Genomic DNA, 18995 nt, shown 5'->3' with positions numbered 1-18995 from the left:
CTACTCAGTTCCTTTGTCTGGCTTTCGGGTGGGGGAAGGGGAGAATATAAATACCTACAGGTTCATGCTGCTTTTGGATAGCAAGACACTTGTAGGACAGTTCAAGACAAAAGCAGCCTGTCAGTAGCAACTTAGGAAATGATCCTTTTTTTTTTTTTTAAGTAAAACAAAGGACCCATTGCCAGGATGTGTGTTAGGATAAAATGAATTATAAATTTCATATGAGGAGATTCTTAATACTTGAAAGTCATAGGTCCATCAGGTGAGACTTATTCCTGTTCTTCAAAGTATTCAATTAAGTGACTATTTGGAAAATTTTCCTAGCTAGTAAGATAGTATAAACAGTGAACAGAATCTTGGAAAACATCTGGGACATTGTCATTATCTTGGAAAAGAAAAAAAAATAAAATAGAAGGGGCAAGGAGGTAGGATGACCTAAAAGCAAGTGTATGTGGATTAGAGGGCTGAAGCAGCATTCTACTTTGGTCAGAATCATAGCTAGCAGCGCACTTTCTTCTGTAGCTGATTTTCCAGGCCTTCCGTTAAAGCCCAGTAGAAGCTACTTATTTGATGGTTTCTGTGACTTCAGCTGACTCAACAAGAGTTTGAAATTGCTTTTTTATTGCATCTGAATAAAGAATGTTTGGCAAGTGTGTAAGTTTGCTGAGGTCTGTAATTACCTGTAGATTAAAAACACATAACGTTGTACTAAAAGGCATACATATAATGGTTGCTCATCAGACGTTGCTGCACTGAGGAAGTTGCTTGTCCTCTGCATGAGATTATTTTTTTAAAGCACAACTTGACTTGTCTTTACTTGTTCTTTGCAATAACTGATTTTGCATGTCACAGCTGTGTTGCTATTTGTACTCATAGCTGAGAATGAAGAACAAATGGAAAGTAAATGCTAATGCCCCCTTTTTCTTCAGAAAAGCCATGTCAAGTGGAACAGTTAGATCGCATCCTGCTCTCTGGAGTCTATAACGTACGCAAAGGAAAGACCCAGCTGCACAAGTGGGCAGAGCGCTTGGTAATTCTCTGTGGGACGTGCCTCATTGTGTCCTCTGTGAAGGATAGCCACACAGGGAAGATGCACATCTTGCCTCTCGTTGGAGGGAAGGTAAGACTTTTTTTGGTTAGCTTCCTGTGTCTTAGGAAAGAAGAAGAGATTATAATGATGGGTATTATCCACAAGAGGTTAATCTAGGCTTTTGTAACAATTTACTGCATTAACATGTGCAGAGAGCTGTGCAACTGTAGAGCTCTGCTTTCTTTGCTTAGGTAGTAGTCTTAAGGCTAATAAAAACAAAGAGACACTAGTTCTGCTTTCACATTAGTAGCCAATACTGTGAATGAGCATTCTGGAGAGTATTACTTCTCAGATCTACTTTAGCAGAAAGGTGTTAAGAAGGATCTACTTCTGTGTTTCTCTCCAGTAACTTCACAACGATGTTTTCAGCAAAATGTGTTGTTACTGGTGGTCGGTAATACCTCACCCTAGACTTCAGGTCCATTGTAATTGATGGAGTTTAGGCAGACTTTGTTTTCAATTCTGCCTTTGCAGGTGGAAGAGATGAAACGTCGGCAGTACACGCTTGCTTTCACATCTGCTGGAGCCCAAGCCCAAACATACCATGTTTCCTTTGAAACGCTGGCAGAGTACCAGCGGTGGCACCGACAAGCATCCACGGTGAGGCCCTGGAGGCTGCAGTGGTTCAGGTGGTGGGTACAGGGGTAAGAAGGGTTTTCTGATGAAGGTTTGGTATGCAGGCAGAGATGAAGCTAGGATGCTGGAGAAGGTACCCGGAACACTTTCCAGCTTTCTTCATTTCCTATGTGCTCAGGATTATAGAGATTTTCTTTTAGTCTTCTCTCTCTGCCTGTCCAACAGTGTTGAGTAGTAGCTCTGCGTTTTTTTTCACCCCTGCTGCACCTGTTGAGAGTAACTAATCACAGGTCACTAGAGCGAACCCCAGGGACTGGCTGACTTTCTAACCAACCTGTTGCCACACTTGAATCTGCCTGAACTGTGGCCTGGACTGGCATGGGGCTACCCTGGTAGTTTGAGTTGGCACAGAGATCATAGGTCAGCAAGGGAAGTGTAGTTTGTTCAGAGCTGCATCCTTATTCCACATTAAAGTACAGTTAGAGGGCGATAGCTTAATGGTGAGCTTAATTTTGACTTCATATATATATAATATTGTGAAATATTAAATGAGTTCAGGATAAAGCAGGTCATAAGATCTGGAATGAAGCACCGAAGACCTTGAAACAAACCATACTTAATGAAAGGAGACCTGATATTTGCAAAGACTTTATGAAATGTTGCAAAACCATAGTTTATGAAGCCTTTTCATCATAACAGGTTATGTTTCCAATATTATACCCTGAACAAGCTAGCAAAAGAAAGTCAGAAGTAGTAGCTAGACCAAGCAGAGGTCCTGTAAACCTTAAAGGACTGAACTGGAAAGTCAGCTGCTTCCTGTTGCTGCTTACATCTTTGGAAGGCACTCAGAGTTTATGCTTTCTCAGCAGTTTCCTCAGTCAAAGATACGGTTTTCTCCACTAGGTTGTCTATCTTACAGTCTAGCTTTTAGGCAGTGCCCATCGCATGTACAGAGCAGGGCTTTCTGTGTGTCCTAGCTGGTATCTAGATACGCATCCTTGTCGGGGGCCTTGCAGAAACAATAGCAGCAAATGGTGTCAACTCACACTCCGTGGACTCAGTTTCCTGAATGGACTCTACCGGGTGGGTACAAGGGGCTTCTTCCATGTTCTTGCAAATTGTTTACTACTTGCATTCTTTGGCCCTCCGTTAGACTTCCAGAGAAAAATTGTTGCACAGCTGCAGCTCTTCCTCCTTCTTTTCAGGTTGTGTCTATGCGACTTGGCATGGTTGATCTTTCGTGCTACAGCCTTGAGGAAGTACCTGAGCACCTCTTCTACAGTCAAGACATCATCTACCTCAACCTACGACACAATTTTATGAGATCAAGTGGAGCAGGGAGTCTTGACTCTCTTTGCAGGTCTGCAAAGAATTATTTTTCTTCTACATTTGGAGTTCTTGACATGTGCATCCAGGGATGAAGAGGAGGGAGAGTGTATTGCCCATTCTTGTGGGGATGATAAAAAGATTGATCTTTAGGAAGCTGTAGCAGATGAGGGGGCTAAGAAGCAGAACTGAACAGCGCAGGCAGGCATAAGCTTCCAGCAATTTACAGTATTCGTGAACTCCCTTCCATAGATTCTTTGTGCTAAGTTTGATCTGAGATGAGCATTGTGGAACGATACGCCATTTGTATGGACAAGGTGCAAGAGTAATATAAGGCTGCTTGCTGAACAGAGAACATTTTGGGGTATAAAATAAAAGGTGAGGGAAAGCATAATGCTGCTGTTGTGGGTAAGTGTTTGTAGGAAGAAGTGCAGATCTGAGAAAGCCTGTTTTGGAAAGTTCTTAATGTGCATTTGGAATTGGCAGAGGGCCTGTGAGACTTCAGCCTTGCTTTGGCAACTTGTAATGATCTGCTTTTAGGAGAGTAGCAGTTGTGTGATGGTATGGAAGCATGATGTAGTCATCTTAGGTAAGTGAAGGAGTCTTACGAAATATTTTAAAATTAATTCCTGAAAACCGTAAAAATCTAAAGGAAGATTAGTCTGTTGATATCTGTGCTAGCTAAAAAGAATTCAAGGAGTTGCTCTATGAATTTCAAAAGCCATTAGGAAGCCTATAGTAATATTGTCAAATAGCTCTGTGTTTGGAACACATTGGGCCTCAGGAACAATGTATTTGAAGAAACTTTGCAAAACTGTAGTTTTTTGTTTTGATTTGAGGTTTTTTGTTGTGTTTTTGTTTCATTGATTTCTAGGGGCCTATTACCAGGTTATTTCATTTTTCTTCCTACAGAGTAATGAGATACCTAGGTATTCATGAGGGTATACAGGGGAAAAAAAATTGCTCACCTCTGGGAATTCTTTGCAGTTCCATTGAGAGCCAGTCTAGTCTGGTTTTGTTTTAATTCCAAACTTGCTTAAGTGTTTTTGAACTGCTGAATTGTAATAAATTCTGTTATTGGAATAGCTGCTTAAAATAATTCAAGATTTTGCTTTCTACTTCTCTCTTCAAATACACATTGTATGATGTTGAAAACCATATCAGAACTTTATTTTCTAAAATGCGGTATCCCTTGGTTCACAGGATCAGCAAAGGGGCTTGAAATTTCTTTTGACCTTGCATATAGTCAACAGAGATCTGACATATCAGAAACTCGACTCTTTTCCTGGCAGTGACTATGTCTGATGAAGCTGAAATCCTCAAACAAACAAAAGCCATAAAAGAAGCCCTCACTTCACACAATCTTGAATAAACAGGTAGCATTAGGTAGCCCACATAAGGCTGCTCATTGCCTTTTGAAAAGATTTTCTTTGTGAGGTTTTTAAGATGTTTATCAGGTCACAGCCCCAAATAAAGAAACTTGCTCACTTGCAGTAGGTGTTATATCAGTGCCTAGAGGTTGACAGTTTGGAACAGCAGAATTTTTTGCAATGATCAGATCTCTTACTCTGAGGAAATCTTTGAAGCTGTAGGAGTCTAATTAGCTATAACTATAATAATGGGACAAAAATAATTAACTAAAAGGGAAATGTTAAGCAAAGAAAATTAAATAAGCCCACCTGTTTTGTTAAGTCTCCTAGCTTATTTTTATGTAACGTACTGTCTTTCAAGTATCTCCCTTTTCTGGAAAATTTTATCAAGTCTGATCCTTGTTGATAAGTGTGTGTGTGCACACACATCTGTATACATATGCACGTCTATTATCACCATTCTAGCTAGTTGATACAGAGTTGTACTGGGATGCTTTGGTGGCAGAGCAGGATATTGTGTTAAACTGGGAATATTTCAGGCCACCACCAGTTTGGGCTGTTGAACAGAGAATGGGCATCTCATTGAGGATTTGTTGCTGTGTTTCCATACCTCTCTGTGTAATCTCAGCATGCCCTGTGAGAGCACAAACCAAAACTTGAGGAGCTGTAGCAATTTCAGGATCATTATTTTCTGTAACGCATTGTTCGTGTATACAACATGAATGAGAGTTTGGTTTGCATTCCATTCCTACATCCCTACCACTTTGAGAACGTTGGGGCAAAGGAGAAGGAACAGAAGGGGAACTCAAAAGGCTTTTGAGTATTGTCCACGCTGTTGAATATGACTGTGTGCTCGAGGAGGCTCAGACCAGGCGGTGTCATGTACCAGTTTCCCTACAGCTTTTGGAAACTTTAATGCCCCTTTTGTGTTTGCTTTGACATTGTTGCAGAGGGATGAATTCTAAAAATCGGTTATGCTGTTGCATTTAATGCCATGCCTCCTGGGCAGCTTCTCACCACGCTGCTAATGACAGAGAAAGAGCTGCTTGGTGTTAAGGACAGGTGTCACAGGAAAAGCCATTGTAGAACTCCAGAGAAAGCAGTTTCATTAAAGCGTTTTCTGATTCCAAAACCTGAGAACTGTGATCTGTCCTAAATCTCTTAAAGTTGAACCAGTTAATGAGAAAGTTCAGATCTGTAGATTTATCCTCATTGTTTCCTTTTCCATTACTGTTGTGAAGTTCTGTGTGCAAGTTGCTGATTTTTGTGTCAGTTAGATCTTTGCATCATACAGTATGTTCTCTTTAGGAAGGCTGTTACCAATGCAGCATCTTTCTCTTTGGCTTTCGGTTGCATTACAAGAGAGTCTGTGGCTGCAGCAAACATAAAATGCCTGTGCTATTATTTATATGACATGGTGCTTTCTCAAAGCAAATAACCCATGTCCAAGTTTCAGATATACTCCCTCTTTAAAAAAAAAACCACCCCCCGCTCCAAATACTATAAAGCAAAATGGAGAAATATAATGCATAGTTCCTACACAGATCATTCCAAGTATTCTGAATCTGGAAAAGGAGTCGTTATAAAGCAGAAAAAATTTCAAAACCTTTCAGTCTTGTACTTCAAGACATCTCAAGCTAGAAGCAATATTTTGCCTTAAGCTAATTAACCTTCGGTTTGTTACCTATGTTAAAACCTTTTCTTCAACATAAGAGCTACTCACCATTGCCTAGCAAAAAGTATGGTAGGTGGAGAAGATGAATGAACTATGTGTTTCCAAGAAGTACTTCTCTGGTACGTTACATTAGATTCACAACTGTCTCATAGAAGTATGATGTTAATTTCCCCACTGAATTAATTTCTGATGGTTCCAGTTTGGGATGAGGAGGTTATTACTTGGGGAAAAATAAGTTTGTTTCCTCTAGAAAGAGGTAGGAAGTCTTTGAGAAGAACCTCTTGCATATTACCCCAGCCCAGGCTCAGTTTCTTCTGTCTGTTTGGACCCAGCCCAGTGATGGCAGGAGCTGGAGCAACCAGCCATCTGTTCAGCACAGTGGGACCGCAGCGGCGGCGGTGCGGGCTGTGCCGGCACTTGCACGCCATACCTGTGGCGCAGTCTGCCAAGCAAGTGGCACCTCAGGCGGGGGATCCCTTCCGGGAACCTCTGGGTGCAGGTCCTGGGGCTTCCCAGTGTGAAATCGGCGCTTTCCTCGTTTTCCCTTTTACAGCTCTGCTAGGCCTTCTGTTGTGCCTGGCTTGAAAAGGGTATTCCCCTCTTCTGTCTTATTCTCAGAACACTTCCAGTGAATGTTTTCAGCTCCTATTTTCCCAAGCTGCGTAACTGTAGAAGGTTACTCTTAAATAATTCTTTGAGGGTAATTTTTTTGATCTGAGTATTTTTAGTCGTCTTCATCTTAGTAACAGCACTAGGAGAAAGCCTGTCAGGAGTCAGGGTAGAAGGTCATTACTGGTTTCTGCAGTAAAACCACAGTATTTGATCACTTCCAGCATTACCACTGAGATCCCAAGTATCAGTGACTTAAAACCAAATTTGTGCAGAAACTCCCATAATGAATTAGCTAACTGTATTGTCAGTGTACAAAGACTTAAAAATTCTTTATGACTGGTTTTGTATGTTTTTGGTTTGAGACCATGGAGGTTTGTGAATTAACTAGTATTCTTGCCAATAGGTTTTCTCAGTTGAAGAGCCTGAACCTGTCTCATAATAGACTGGGAGAGTTTCCTGTATCACTGTGCGAGATCTCTACTCTGACAGAGCTTAATATGTCCTGTAATGGACTTCATTACTTGCCAAACCAGATTGGCAAACTGTTGAAGTAAGTATATTCTTTTTACCTGTGGTCACAAACATCCGTGGTGCTTCAGTTGAGCACAGTGGATGTGAAGGTGCTGCTTCTGAAGGTGTGAGTGCTGGGGCACCTTGTTCTGCCATGAAGACTGAATGATGGATTTGATTCCGACAGAAGGTCAAGAACCAAGATGTCCCATAGGGTTTGTTTTTCCTTGAAAATGAAGATATCACAATATGTTCATACAGTTGCCATTTTAAGTCACTGGTATGTAGCAAGTTATCATTCATCATTTGTGGCTTCCTGCCTATTCTACTAACTATGTAAAATATACGAGTGTTAATCAGTTTTCTAATAGAGGAGATTAATGGATTTTGCCTATTTTGGAGTGGTCTCAGAAGACACTTGAATCACAGGTGCCACCTTGCTGAACTAGAGTAAACGTGAAGGCTTCTAAGCCTATGAATGTACTCTCACTTAAAGTTTAGTAAACTTAAAGCTTTTTATATTCTTTATGGGGCGTGTGTTTTGGGGGGTTGTTTTTTGGTTGGTGTGTTTTTTTTACTTTGGGGTGACTTGTATGATTTCTTGCGGCTTTATGTCACATTTTTATGTAAATTTGAATGCATCCTGTTCTTTTTGCATTGGCTGCCATCTTGCATTCCCTTGCCTGCTTTCTTGTTATTTCCCTCCTACATTCTGTTCTATATTTTTTTTAAACTACTATTATGGTGTGATGCCTTATTGGTTAAACATAAATATTGTTATGTTTACATAAAAACACTTAAGAGTTTCTAAAGATCATGCTGTCAGGGGCATTTCCAGAAGCCACAGATTAGTACAGTGAAACATCCATGGAGATCAGCTAGGCTTTGTAGAACTAGGGAGAAATATACATGTGTCTCAAATTCTGAGGCCTAGCCTGTGGACCTTATTTATGTGAGCAAGAGCATGCTCGTTGTATTGCTGCAGTATTCATAAGCGTCTTACACAAAAGAGATTGCAGATTTCTTAACTGTATACAACTTCAAGCTATAAGGGTACATTATAGGACCAAAGGCAGTCTCAGGTGCAATTCATTAATCACTACTATTAAAACATTACAGCTGCTGATGTAGAAAAGATGAGGAAACAAGTTGCAGATGAGGCATTGTCTGAAGACAATTGTACTGTTCTCAAAGAATTCTCAAATAAGTGTGTTGTTCTGCAGCTGCAGAGGTGTATGATGCAGTTTCTGTTAAAGTTTTAATTTGTTGTATAAAGCTTTTCTGTAGTGACTTCTCACAGAGGTCTAGTGATTTTTGTCAGCACTAGTATGTTTTGATAGCTTTCTACAGAATCGGTTGCTTTTTGTGTTAGAAGGAGGATTTTAACATGGAAATACTTGGACAATCCCCTCTGAAAGTTTTGTCTTAAAGTGTTTGCTGGAGTAAAAACCTTCTCCATTTTCCCTAGTAGCTACCCAGAATGCATAAAAGCTTAAGCTTAGGTAAATTTAATTGCAAGACTATTACTGTATTTGTTTAGATAAACATTGATACTGAGCTATTGGTTCATTGTGGCCTGCTCTTCATCCAGCTTATCTCTTTAAAGGAGTGTCTGCAGCTACATTGGTTGTAAGCAAGTGATTTCCAGAGCGATCTCTCAGCCATATACAAACTGTGAGGAAAAAGCTCTGTGCAGGCTTATAGTTTTCAGAGGTTTACAACTTGGCTATGGGTCTAGTCATCTTTATGACCCCTTGAGCCCTTATTCATAAGAACTTTTTATGGGCCCAGATTGCATTTCTACCACCACTAAACACTGTTCAGGAAGTTCTTTGTTGGAACATAATCATAATGAGGGAATTGTATTTTGGGGGTTGGAGTCTCGAGAGCCATGCAAACTTTTCGTCTTGCAACAGAAAGCTACCCTGTTCTTTTCCGAGTGTTTGGAAGCACAACTAGAATCTAAAAATCTGTTACCAGTGCGTTAGGGGGGGGGGTGTGTGGAATTGTGATTAAACTGGGCCATAGATGTGAATAATTGCCATAATAGTGATACGAGATTCCAGCAATAGAATGATGACAGTGCAGTTGATTTTAATTGCTTCTTATGAGACAGGTCTGTACTGTTACTGCTGTTGGTTTTGGTTTTAGTTTGTCACAGGTCTTTTAAAGACTGCCCAGCATGCTAAGTGAGGACTTCTTAATTTGTAGAAAGCCAAGTGATTAGGTAAATATCTTTCATTTACAACCTAAGTACTGATTTGTATTTTGCTTATGTTAACTTACAGTCTTTGGCACAAATGCAAGTCTACCTCCAAAATAATTTAGGAACTATTTGGTATTGTATACATGCAGTTCCAAGCCTATTACATGCATGATGAAAGTACTCCAGTAATTTTATGTGTATAAGAATAAAATTAGCTGTTAGGTACCTTTAAAAAATAGCCACACTGAGACCAGCTAGCTGTATGAGGAAATTCACTGAAAATGCTAAATGTCATGTTCGCTACCCTTTGCTGAACTATTTTCTTTCTCTTTTTCATTGCTTCAGTCTTCAGACCTTCTGGCTTGATGGGAATTTCCTCACATCCTTACCAGAAGAACTGGGAAGTCTGCAACAGCTCAGCTGCCTTGGGCTTTCCTTTAATAACTTCTGTGAACTGCCAGCAATTTGTGAGAAACTCGTCATCTTAGACAAACTAGCCCTGGCAGGGAACTTGCTGGAGACCCTGGACCTTGCAGTGCTGAACCGTATGAGTCACATCAAAAGCGTGGACCTGAGGTAAGGGTGGGAAACTTGTGTACGTATATAAACCAGATTGCTACTCTCCATTTACAGCAGAGGAGCTGTGTAACTTCTAGTACCTTTTGCAATAAACTAGGTGTAATTTTTTCTCTTAGTGATTCTTTAGCTTTTAGGGAGTTCTGTTTCTGAGGGTGTGCAGAACTCACTAGAGAAGCAAGGTTAACTGAGCAGTGCCTGATGCCACTGAATGTGGCTCAGCCCTCTAGTTTCCTCTCTTGGTATTGTTACTGTGAGTTTCAATAGCTCTTTGATCTCTCGTACCCTTTTTTGCCTTCCCCCCTCCCTCCCCCTGTCTTAAAGATGTGATCCTGATTCTCCAGGCTGCCAACTGCAGAGCTCTCAGAAAGGGACAAAGAACTTTTTGTCTGTGGCAGTGCAGTCTAATATCTAGTCTCTGCATTAGCTTCCTGTGTCAGTGCTAAGTAGCTGTCCCTTGGCCTGGCTTCTTATTTCTAGGCTGGTCTTCAGAATCTCTTAAACATTGGGGAATGGGTAAAATGGTTTCACATAGCAGTGCAGACAAAGGAAATGTTTTTCTTTGTATTCACTGCCTGAAATCCACCATTGCTCCGCATGCATTTCACCGTGCTCACCTCTGGTGTTAGCCTTCACCAGAACTCTTCCTTTCCTCTCCTTTCTTCTCTCTTCATACTGATGTCCAGTGTTCAGTGTCCTATTTTCTGACTTTGTGACTCTTCTCTGAGTGTTTAGGCTGAACAACCTGAAGAGAGCAGCAGCTGACACTCTGGAGGGGAACAAATCTGTGACTTACATGGATTTACGGGACAATCAGATGACAGATCTGGATCTGAGCTCCTTGGGCAGCCTGGAGCAGCTGCACTGCGAACGGAATAAGCTGAAAGAGTTGACGCTGAGTGGCTTCTCCCTTCGTGCCCTCTATGCCAACAACAACTGTACGTCACCTGCCTTCTTCCTTCAAGCCCCAGGAACAAAGAAAAACAGCCCTTTGCCCTCTCCCACACAAAAAAAATATGCTGGTGTTACAGTAGTGAGACCGTACGTGATGGGTCTTCTCAGGCCAGCTCCTAGGGATCACATATGCGTGTATGTGCACAGGCTGTGTAACGGGGAGGTTGTGGTGTTGAGTTACTGCCTAAGGAATTCATCTTCCAGTGAGATCTGTTTGGGAGTCCACAAATAAAAGTACAGTTCCCCCTTGTTCCGGTGCCCCAGGTGGCAGATGGAGAAATGGGATAGTGAGAAGCTGTAGTGCCATATGGCAGATGTATGAAGTGTGAACTCTGTCTTGGGAAGGATGAGTAGAGACCTTGAGTATCCATAAAGCAAGACTACAAGTCTCACTTGCTAGCCAGTCTGTCTGCTTCTCTGTGCTGTTTTCCCTCTGAAGGTCTGCAATCATAATTATTTGCTTTACTTCATCAGGTCTGACAGCTGTCAATATTTATCCTGTTCCTGGTCAACTGACATGTCTAGAACTCTCTCAGTAAGTGACTATACACCACAGAATATAAAGCAAGTATCTGGACACCTTTGCTGTTTCTGCAGAAATTTTCTGGAGCTTTTAAGCTTTTGAAAGAGTTGAGAACAATTGAGGGAAGATGCTCCATCTTCACCATAGAACTGGAAAGCCCAGCACTAAAGAGTGATGAAAGTGTCCCAGACCAGAAGCCCTTCTGAAGCAGTGTGACCTGTCTAGGTGACGGGCTGTCCTTCAGCTGTAGGCTGTAATCAGCAAAAAAAGCCAAGCAGGGACCACTGAACTTGTGGCAGCTTACTGGGCTGACTGGTGGGAATCTGTGGAGCAAACATTTAGAGTAGCTGCCGGAGGTCTGTGCTGTTGTCTTCGTTGCCTTTGCCCTTGGAGCAGTGTTGTGTGACCTGTCAAGGTGCCCAGAGGACCCCATCACCTTTTGCTTCGGTTCTGGGTTGAAGCACAATAGCAGGATAGTGTAGGGTGGCCTGTTCCGCTGATGGCAGTGCTGTAAACAGAAAGTCTGATCATCAGAGCCTTGCATCAGAATTTCCACCAATCGTGCACCAGCTCAGTTTGCATTACACAGCTAGGCATGAGATAAATTCCACCTGACTAGCTCGGATGCTGTTGTTCATTTTCTGCCTATTGTTTTTGGTTTGGCTGTCACTAATGTCATGCAACATTCAAACAGGGTATGTTCTGTATGGAGTGCTGTGTCTAGCTTTTCCCTCTTGTTTTTCTCAGCAATCAACTGCAGTGTGTCCCAGACTGGGCCTGTGAAGCAAAGAAACTGGAAGTTTTGGATGTGAGCTACAACCTCCTTGTGGAGCTTCCATCGAGGTCAGCAAACCTTCTTCTTATACAGAGCTGAGCTTTCTTCTATGGTGAGCTGACTGGGGAGAGAGCAGCAGTGCTGTTCAGTTGCTTTATTCCTTGTTGTGCAGAGATATAATCCACTTACTTTCTCTGTGCAGTGTCGAAAATACTCTGTATTCAAATGTTGGAAAGAACTGACTTCCAAATCAGCTTCTTGAATAACAGGGGCCAGGTAATTTCATCCTATGCTTCTGGCTTCTACTGCAGCTGTTTGCACCTGAAGTAGAACACACTGCTGTGATTTATTTGTGTTACCATAGTGTCTGTGAACACAGGTCATAGGTGAGGCCCTAATATGCCTTTCATTGCCCCACGGAGATTTAATCTGTTACCTTTTATGGGGAGATAGCACAGAGATGTGATATAGCTCTCACCACACATCATCAGCCAGCTCCTTTCTCCCCATTTCCCTTTCAGTTTCTGCAGAAATGCAGTAAAGGGGAGCCGAGAACTAATACAATTTTGCAGATATTTATAATGACTTTTCCAAGGTACCAGGGATAACATGGGAAGAAGCAAAGCGCAAATGTTCTTAAGCCTAAGTGTGTGTGGTGGGGGTGTGATTGTAAAGAATGAGACACTGTCTAGGGTGAGCTGTATTGAACTGAACAGAAGGGTGGATCACGGTGAGGGAATGCAGGGAGCAGGTTAAAGCAGCAGGCATAGGAAAGGATCTTAGCAGTGACAGTCTTAATGGGTGTCAGAGACAAGACTATATGCACCAAAAGCAAGAAAAAGATGTACAATGGTGCGGTAAGGAGGACTTGGAAAAGAGTTTTAGCTGTGCCAATGGATGAAAAAGACCAAATTTTAAGTATGTTACGGAAAAAGAACCTGCAGAATTCAGACACAGAAATGTATATTCTAAAAAGAAATTTAAGCATTTTTAAAGATTCCTAAGTGCTGGAATTTACTGTATCTATTGGGGATCTCTTCCAGTAAGTATGTCTCGTGTACAATTAGAACCTCGCCAGTGTTGACTTTCAGCCATTGATCAGGTTAATCCAGGAGACTAAAGCTTAAAGAGCCTCACAGAAGGGGACAGAGTTCATCGTGAAGTTGTCTCTTACACTTAGTTGTCTGAAAACAAAATTATATCAAAGTGGTATGTGACAGTGTTGAGGGGAGATACCCAAGCCAGCTCTGGATGAGTCAGCTTGAATAAGGAAATCGGTGTGTCTGCATTTGAATGGCTTTTTTTCCCCCCAGTATAACTAGGTTTGAGAGCCGCAGCATACAGGAAGAAACTGAATTCATTGGCCCACAGGGAGCAGCACACTAATGCAGCTTTAGCATTTCATGCTTTAAGACTGTTCTGTACAGGGCTCTTAGAATGTAGTCTCGAATTATCACCTCACACAACTGGGCAGGGTGGTTCTAGGCTGTGTCCAGATGTGTTCAGATATCCTTTCTCACAAGTCCTGCAAGCAGTTCTCTGCAGTTCATGGGGATAGAGGCCTTTTCCTTCAACAAGCACTGCAGTTTTGGAGAATGACAACAGCCTCAGAAGCAATACAGGAATGCTAAGCAGCTGGTTAAAGCTCTGAATTTAAAGTTGGCACGGGGGAAGCACTTCTTTCTTCCTACAAGTGAAAACAGGCATTTAAATCCATCCTTTGTGACGTCTCACTTTTTTGTCTGCCTGAGAGAATGCAGATGGACAGGCTCGCATCACAAGTTACTGATCTGCAGTAGCATAGAGGGAAATGCAGAAACACTTCCACATGTTCAGAGTGACTGAGGCACCTTACCATGTGTGTTTTTCTGCTTTGTCACTGCTTACATTTTATGGATCAGTGTATTTTAATTTTTCTATGCTGTACAGTCAAATTATAATGGATTAAATACTACCTTTTCCCACCTTGTGGATGTGAGGAGGCGTGAACCAAGTTGATACAGAAAACCCTGTGTCTTTTTAGGATCCTGAGCAGCTTGAGCCTTCGGAAGTTGATGGTGGGGCACAATCGTCTGCAGAGCCTTCCACCTCTTGTAGAACACATTCCACTGGAGGTGCTGGACCTTCAGCACAACCTGTTGACTAAACTCCCAGAGATGCTCTTTGTCAAGGCTCTGAAGTGAGTGGCAGTAGCCAATGCCTTTTGTCTGCATTAACCTTTGGAGCTGTAAAGGCTGATGGTGGCATCTGCGTGACTGCCCTTGCAAGGTGCCATTTGTATGAGAGATAACGATGGGTGCACTTTATGAGGAGGTAATTCAGGCGCCATAAGGGAAGTTATCAAGCTGATTTGAGGGAATCAGTCCATGTTACTGTTTAGTTACAGCAAAACAGAGGCTTGCCTAACCCAGCAGCCAACCGAAGAATTAGCTTCAGTTGCAACTGTTTCTAAGGTCATGTAACTGCCTGAAGAGCTTTGTCTTTAAAAGTAGTGCATAAATTCAGGTGCAAAGGAAAGAAGCCGTACAGATTTTCAGATATTACAGTAGAAAGTACATCAGGTCATTGGAGAGAAGCGAGAGAGACCCTTACAGATGAACAACCCCTCATTACTGTCTATTCAGACGTGAGTCAACCCTTCTTTTAAAGACTCTGAGTAAGAGTTTATGTAGTCTGATTCCACCAGTATTACCCACCCCCTCCGCAGGCTCTTCAGTGCCCACTGTTTACTGTGAAATGCTGTGTGCATCTGCAGTGCTATATAGCTAATAAGACATTAGTAGACTCAAATCTTAGTGTGAGTAGGGATGTTAGACTGTGTTGTCTGGCCTCCTGTCTAATGCTGTTGCTCTGTCCACACTGGCATTTGTATAGCCCCTTTTCCTGCTGTTAATGGAGTGGTTTAGATGATGTGAAATCTGATTTTTGCACTTGCTGTGGTTAGCCTCAGGTACCTGAATGCATCTGCAAACAGCCTGGAGTCCTTGCCCTCTGCGTGTACAGGGGAGGAGAGTCTGAGCATGCTGCAGCTGCTTTACTTGACCAACAATAACCTCACCGATCAGTGCATCCCTGTCTTGGTGGGACACTTGAGCCTACGGATCCTGCATCTGGCAAACAACAACCTACAGACTTTCCCCGCAAGGTAAATAAGTAAGGCTGGCAGGCAAGACAGCGCTCACCAGGAGGATGTTGTCTGCCTTACTGTGACTGTACGTGAATCAGTGTCAAAGCAAGATGTTCTCCCTGCGGCTTGATGACAAAACCCAGCTTAGGTTTTCTTGCCAGTTTTAAAATTAAGACACTACAATCTTTTACTTTAGTGCTTTAGAAATCAGGGGTGAAGGGATCTGTCTCTTGTATAAATCCCAGCCAGGCTTGGGGACCCTGAGCTCTTATTCAAGCATCTCTTAGGACTTTTGGTCTCCTATCAATAGATTAGAAGTGTAGCTCATAAAGGGCAGTGTCTATGGATACCTTACCTGCACCTTCAGAAAGTGACACGTTCTTGCCTGTAAGATACAGTATTCTTTTGTTTCCCTTTCAGCAAACTTAGTAAGCTGGAGCACTTGGAAGAGCTGAATCTGAGTGGCAACAAACTGAAAACAATTCCCACAACAGTGGCAAACTGCAAGCTACTTCATACACTTATTGCACACTCTAATGAAATCAGCATCTTTCCAGAGATCCTGCATTTGCCCCGTATTCAGGTATTCTTATGGAGAAGGTAAAGAGATATCAGGGGAAAGTTTGGGTTGGAGAATGCAGCATTAACTGCTAGGAGAGGAACTGGAGAGCCCAGCATTTTGCTTGATCAGCCCAAGAATGGGGCACAGAATATGCATTCTGCATCTGTCACCTTTCTGAGCTGATCAAACATTGGGTCATCTCTCATTCGGCTTTACCATCTGTCTCGGTGCATTTCTGGTTTACCATTGAGACAGTGGAGAGTGTAACATAGCTAGGCAGGTTTGTATATACAGGCTTTCTTTTATTTTTAGTGTGACCTATTCTTTCAGTATTGGAGTCCTGGCTGTTGCAGGTTTTAAGCATTTGCTGCTTATAAATCATTCTTCTACTGATAGGTCAGACCCATTTTCATGACCTGTTTATGGGACACAGTCAGTAGTGGGGTCATATGATGTTTGGAGGGAGCGCTGGAGTAACTGACCACATGACAGAACAGAAAATATTTTCTTTATCATTGTGCTTTTTTTTGATGCTGCAGTTTGTGGACTTGAGCTGCAATGAGTTAACTGAAATCCTAATCCCTGAGGCACTGCCAGGTGCCTTGCAAGAGCTGGATCTGAGTGGAAACACAAACCTGGTGCTGGAACACAAGACACTGGACATCTTCAGGTGAGCCATGGAGATGCCAACCCAGTAGTGACCTGCACAGGGAAGGGTAACCCTTCCCAGGAGGGGACATGACATAATAAAGTGTGTATCACAGCACTACATAACATTATAATGTTCCCTGCCTGAGGCAGCTGAAACTTCTGTCTTGTAGGAAGGAAAAAGTCTGGGTCCGGATCATCAGAGCAAGCAGATGGTTTCTCAGGTGGTAGGAGGTTCTCCCTGCTGTCTCTGGCATAAGCAGCCAGACGTCTCCAGAAGCCAGGACCTTAAACTCCTCTCCTTGGTGCAGTTCTTTCCACAGGCTCCTGTCTAAAATTCTAGACTGGACAAGGTTCTTTGGCCACAGACTGTTCAGCAGGATCTAGGAGAGAATGACTTGTGTTTTTCACTCTCTATAGTCACATTACCACACTGAAGATCGACGCTAAGCCCTCCCTCACGGCAGACTCGGCACTCACTTCTACCTTCTGGAGTCATGGAGTGGCTGAGATGGCAGGCCAAAGAAATAAGTGAGTATCGTGGTCTGCTGGGTGCTGACTCTTTGTCTTCTCAGGGTGCTGGGTGGAGTGCGCTGCCAAGTGCTCAAGCAGGCCTGTTTTGCTCAAGGGCTCATCGGTCCCTCTGTCTCTCCAGATTTCTTGCGAAATCTTGGTAACTCGAGCCTCTGCATTGTCCTTTTCCTCAGGTCTAACACTTGTCCTGGGGTGCTCAGACTTTGCTTCCCCACCCTAGCAGAGATGCTTTTTCTTTCTCTTGCTGGCTGTGCCTGTTGCGCTCTCCTGAGTGTGGTCAGGGAGGGTTCAGGAGATCCAATCATAAAATGCAGCTGCACACCTCATGGGACAGTGGCTTTGCTGCCCTGTGAGAACAGCACTGGCAGCAAGGTGCCTGATGGCTGTGGTTTTGGGGACCATATAATCTTTTGAGACGTATTAACTTTGCTTGTATGCTTCTCTAACAGGCTGTGTGTGTCATCCCTGGCACTGGGAAGCTTTGCAGAGGGGGTGGAGGCTGTGTATGGCATGTTTGATGGTGACAAGAACGAGGAGCTGCCGCGCTTGCTGCAGTGCACCATGGCCGATGTTCTCCTGGAGGAGGTACAGCAGTCAGACACCATGTTCATGTCCAACACCTTCTTGGTCTCCCACAGGTAGGACAGGGAGCCAGCTGGTCTGGTGGGACCTGCATAGGTACATCACCTGATGTGTTGGTGGGCTGAGGCAGCGCTCCAGAGCACGTGTTGCTGGTGCCTGCAGCCTTCCTGCACTTCTTCTCCCACAGGAAGCTGGGCATGGCTGGGCAGAAGCTGGGTTCCTCTGCTGTCCTTTGCTATATTCGTCATGATGCAGCTGATCCAGCAAGCAACTTTTCTCTGACGGTGGCCAATGTGGGGACGTGCCAAGCCATTCTGTGCCGAAGTGGAAAACCACTGCCTCTCTCCAAAGTCTTCAGCCTAGAACAGTGTTCAGAAGAAGCCAAGAGAGTCAAGGAGCAAAAAGCCATTATAACAGAGGTTAGTTTGGACCCTCTTCACTTCAGCTTCCACCCTCCTGTAAAAGCTTGCTACAAATGCACGAGCTCTGCTGCCTGCCAGTACTACAGGGGAGAGGATGACACGAAGGTGTTTGAGTGACTTGACTGTTGCTTCCTGCTCTGCCTACCTTGCTGATTAGCTGTTCGGAATGACATGTTCCTAAAACACCCGTTATGGCCTGAGAACTACAGGTACAGGATGCCAAGGATGGCTTGGAGAGAGAGGGAGGAAAGAAAATAGGTGTGGAGCTAAAGGAGGGGAGGTCTGTAATACTGTGCATGACTTAGGTGAGTGTGGAGAGAAGCCACTGAAGAGCAGAGCAGGGCCTGGGAAGTCATCTTGTCTCAAAACCCACAAAATATCTTTGTTGGACTCAAGTTACCTCTCTCTGGATTTCTTCCGTGTTTTAGTCAGTGAAAGAAGGTACAGGATTAGTAGCCCTTGAGACATGCAGAATGTAGATATAAAGTATATTACAGGTAAAAATTTTAACACAAAGACAGAAATGTTTGTTGGTTTTATGCAAAAGTATTAATATTATTTCTGCAGAACTCTGTAAAGGTTAACTTTCTAAAAACTTGGAAATAACAGGGAAGTTCCAAAGAACTGGAAGACATATTGTCGGTGAAGATCTGAGAAATCAGTGCCAGTTGTTAATTTTATGCTCAGTGAGTCTTTTAAAAATTATCAGCTTGTTCGATAAAATTATTTCTGACAGGGATAATCTGTTAATGTGTTATATTCCATAGCACTCTGACTAAAAGTAACTGTGGAATCAATGTAGTACATTAAATGGTTTAAAAGCTGGCTGATGAATGGATTCTGAAAAATAAAAGTGAAATCATTGTCTAAGGAGACTTCCCTGCATGTGTCCTCTAATGGTTTTTAATACTTAGCAGCAACAGCTGT

General features: G+C 42.8%; 1 protein-coding gene across 2 annotated transcripts in view; it reads left to right on the top strand.

The window, feature by feature from the left end:
• The window catches only part of PHLPP2 (PH domain and leucine rich repeat protein phosphatase 2), a 34417-nt gene that overhangs the window by 9590 nt on the left and 5832 nt on the right, over nucleotides 1–18995 (top strand). Inside the window, exons 4-19 of one of the 2 annotated variants that reach the window (XM_074840137.1) lie at nucleotides 930–1120; nucleotides 1565–1690; nucleotides 2872–3026; nucleotides 7053–7199; nucleotides 7347–7439; nucleotides 9711–9941; nucleotides 10677–10879; nucleotides 11370–11430; nucleotides 12166–12261; nucleotides 14217–14372; nucleotides 15138–15338; nucleotides 15741–15903; nucleotides 16422–16552; nucleotides 16951–17061; nucleotides 17514–17702; nucleotides 17834–18065. In XM_074840137.1, the coding sequence (XP_074696238.1) occupies nucleotides 930–1120; nucleotides 1565–1690; nucleotides 2872–3026; nucleotides 7053–7199; nucleotides 7347–7439; nucleotides 9711–9941; nucleotides 10677–10879; nucleotides 11370–11430; nucleotides 12166–12261; nucleotides 14217–14372; nucleotides 15138–15338; nucleotides 15741–15903; nucleotides 16422–16552; nucleotides 16951–17061; nucleotides 17514–17702; nucleotides 17834–18065 (2486 nt within the window). The remainder of the gene's footprint in view (nucleotides 1–929; nucleotides 1121–1564; nucleotides 1691–2871; nucleotides 3027–7052; nucleotides 7200–7346; nucleotides 7440–9710; nucleotides 9942–10676; nucleotides 10880–11369; nucleotides 11431–12165; nucleotides 12262–14216; nucleotides 14373–15137; nucleotides 15339–15740; nucleotides 15904–16421; nucleotides 16553–16950; nucleotides 17062–17513; nucleotides 17703–17833; nucleotides 18066–18995) is intronic. The other variant, XM_074840138.1, reaches the window with a different exon arrangement.

This window comes from Strix aluco, chromosome 14 (genome assembly GCF_031877795.1).
Source record: "Strix aluco isolate bStrAlu1 chromosome 14, bStrAlu1.hap1, whole genome shotgun sequence".
Classification (NCBI taxonomy): domain Eukaryota; kingdom Metazoa; phylum Chordata; class Aves; order Strigiformes; family Strigidae; genus Strix; species Strix aluco.
This window is presented reverse-complemented; position numbering and strand designations above follow the sequence as displayed.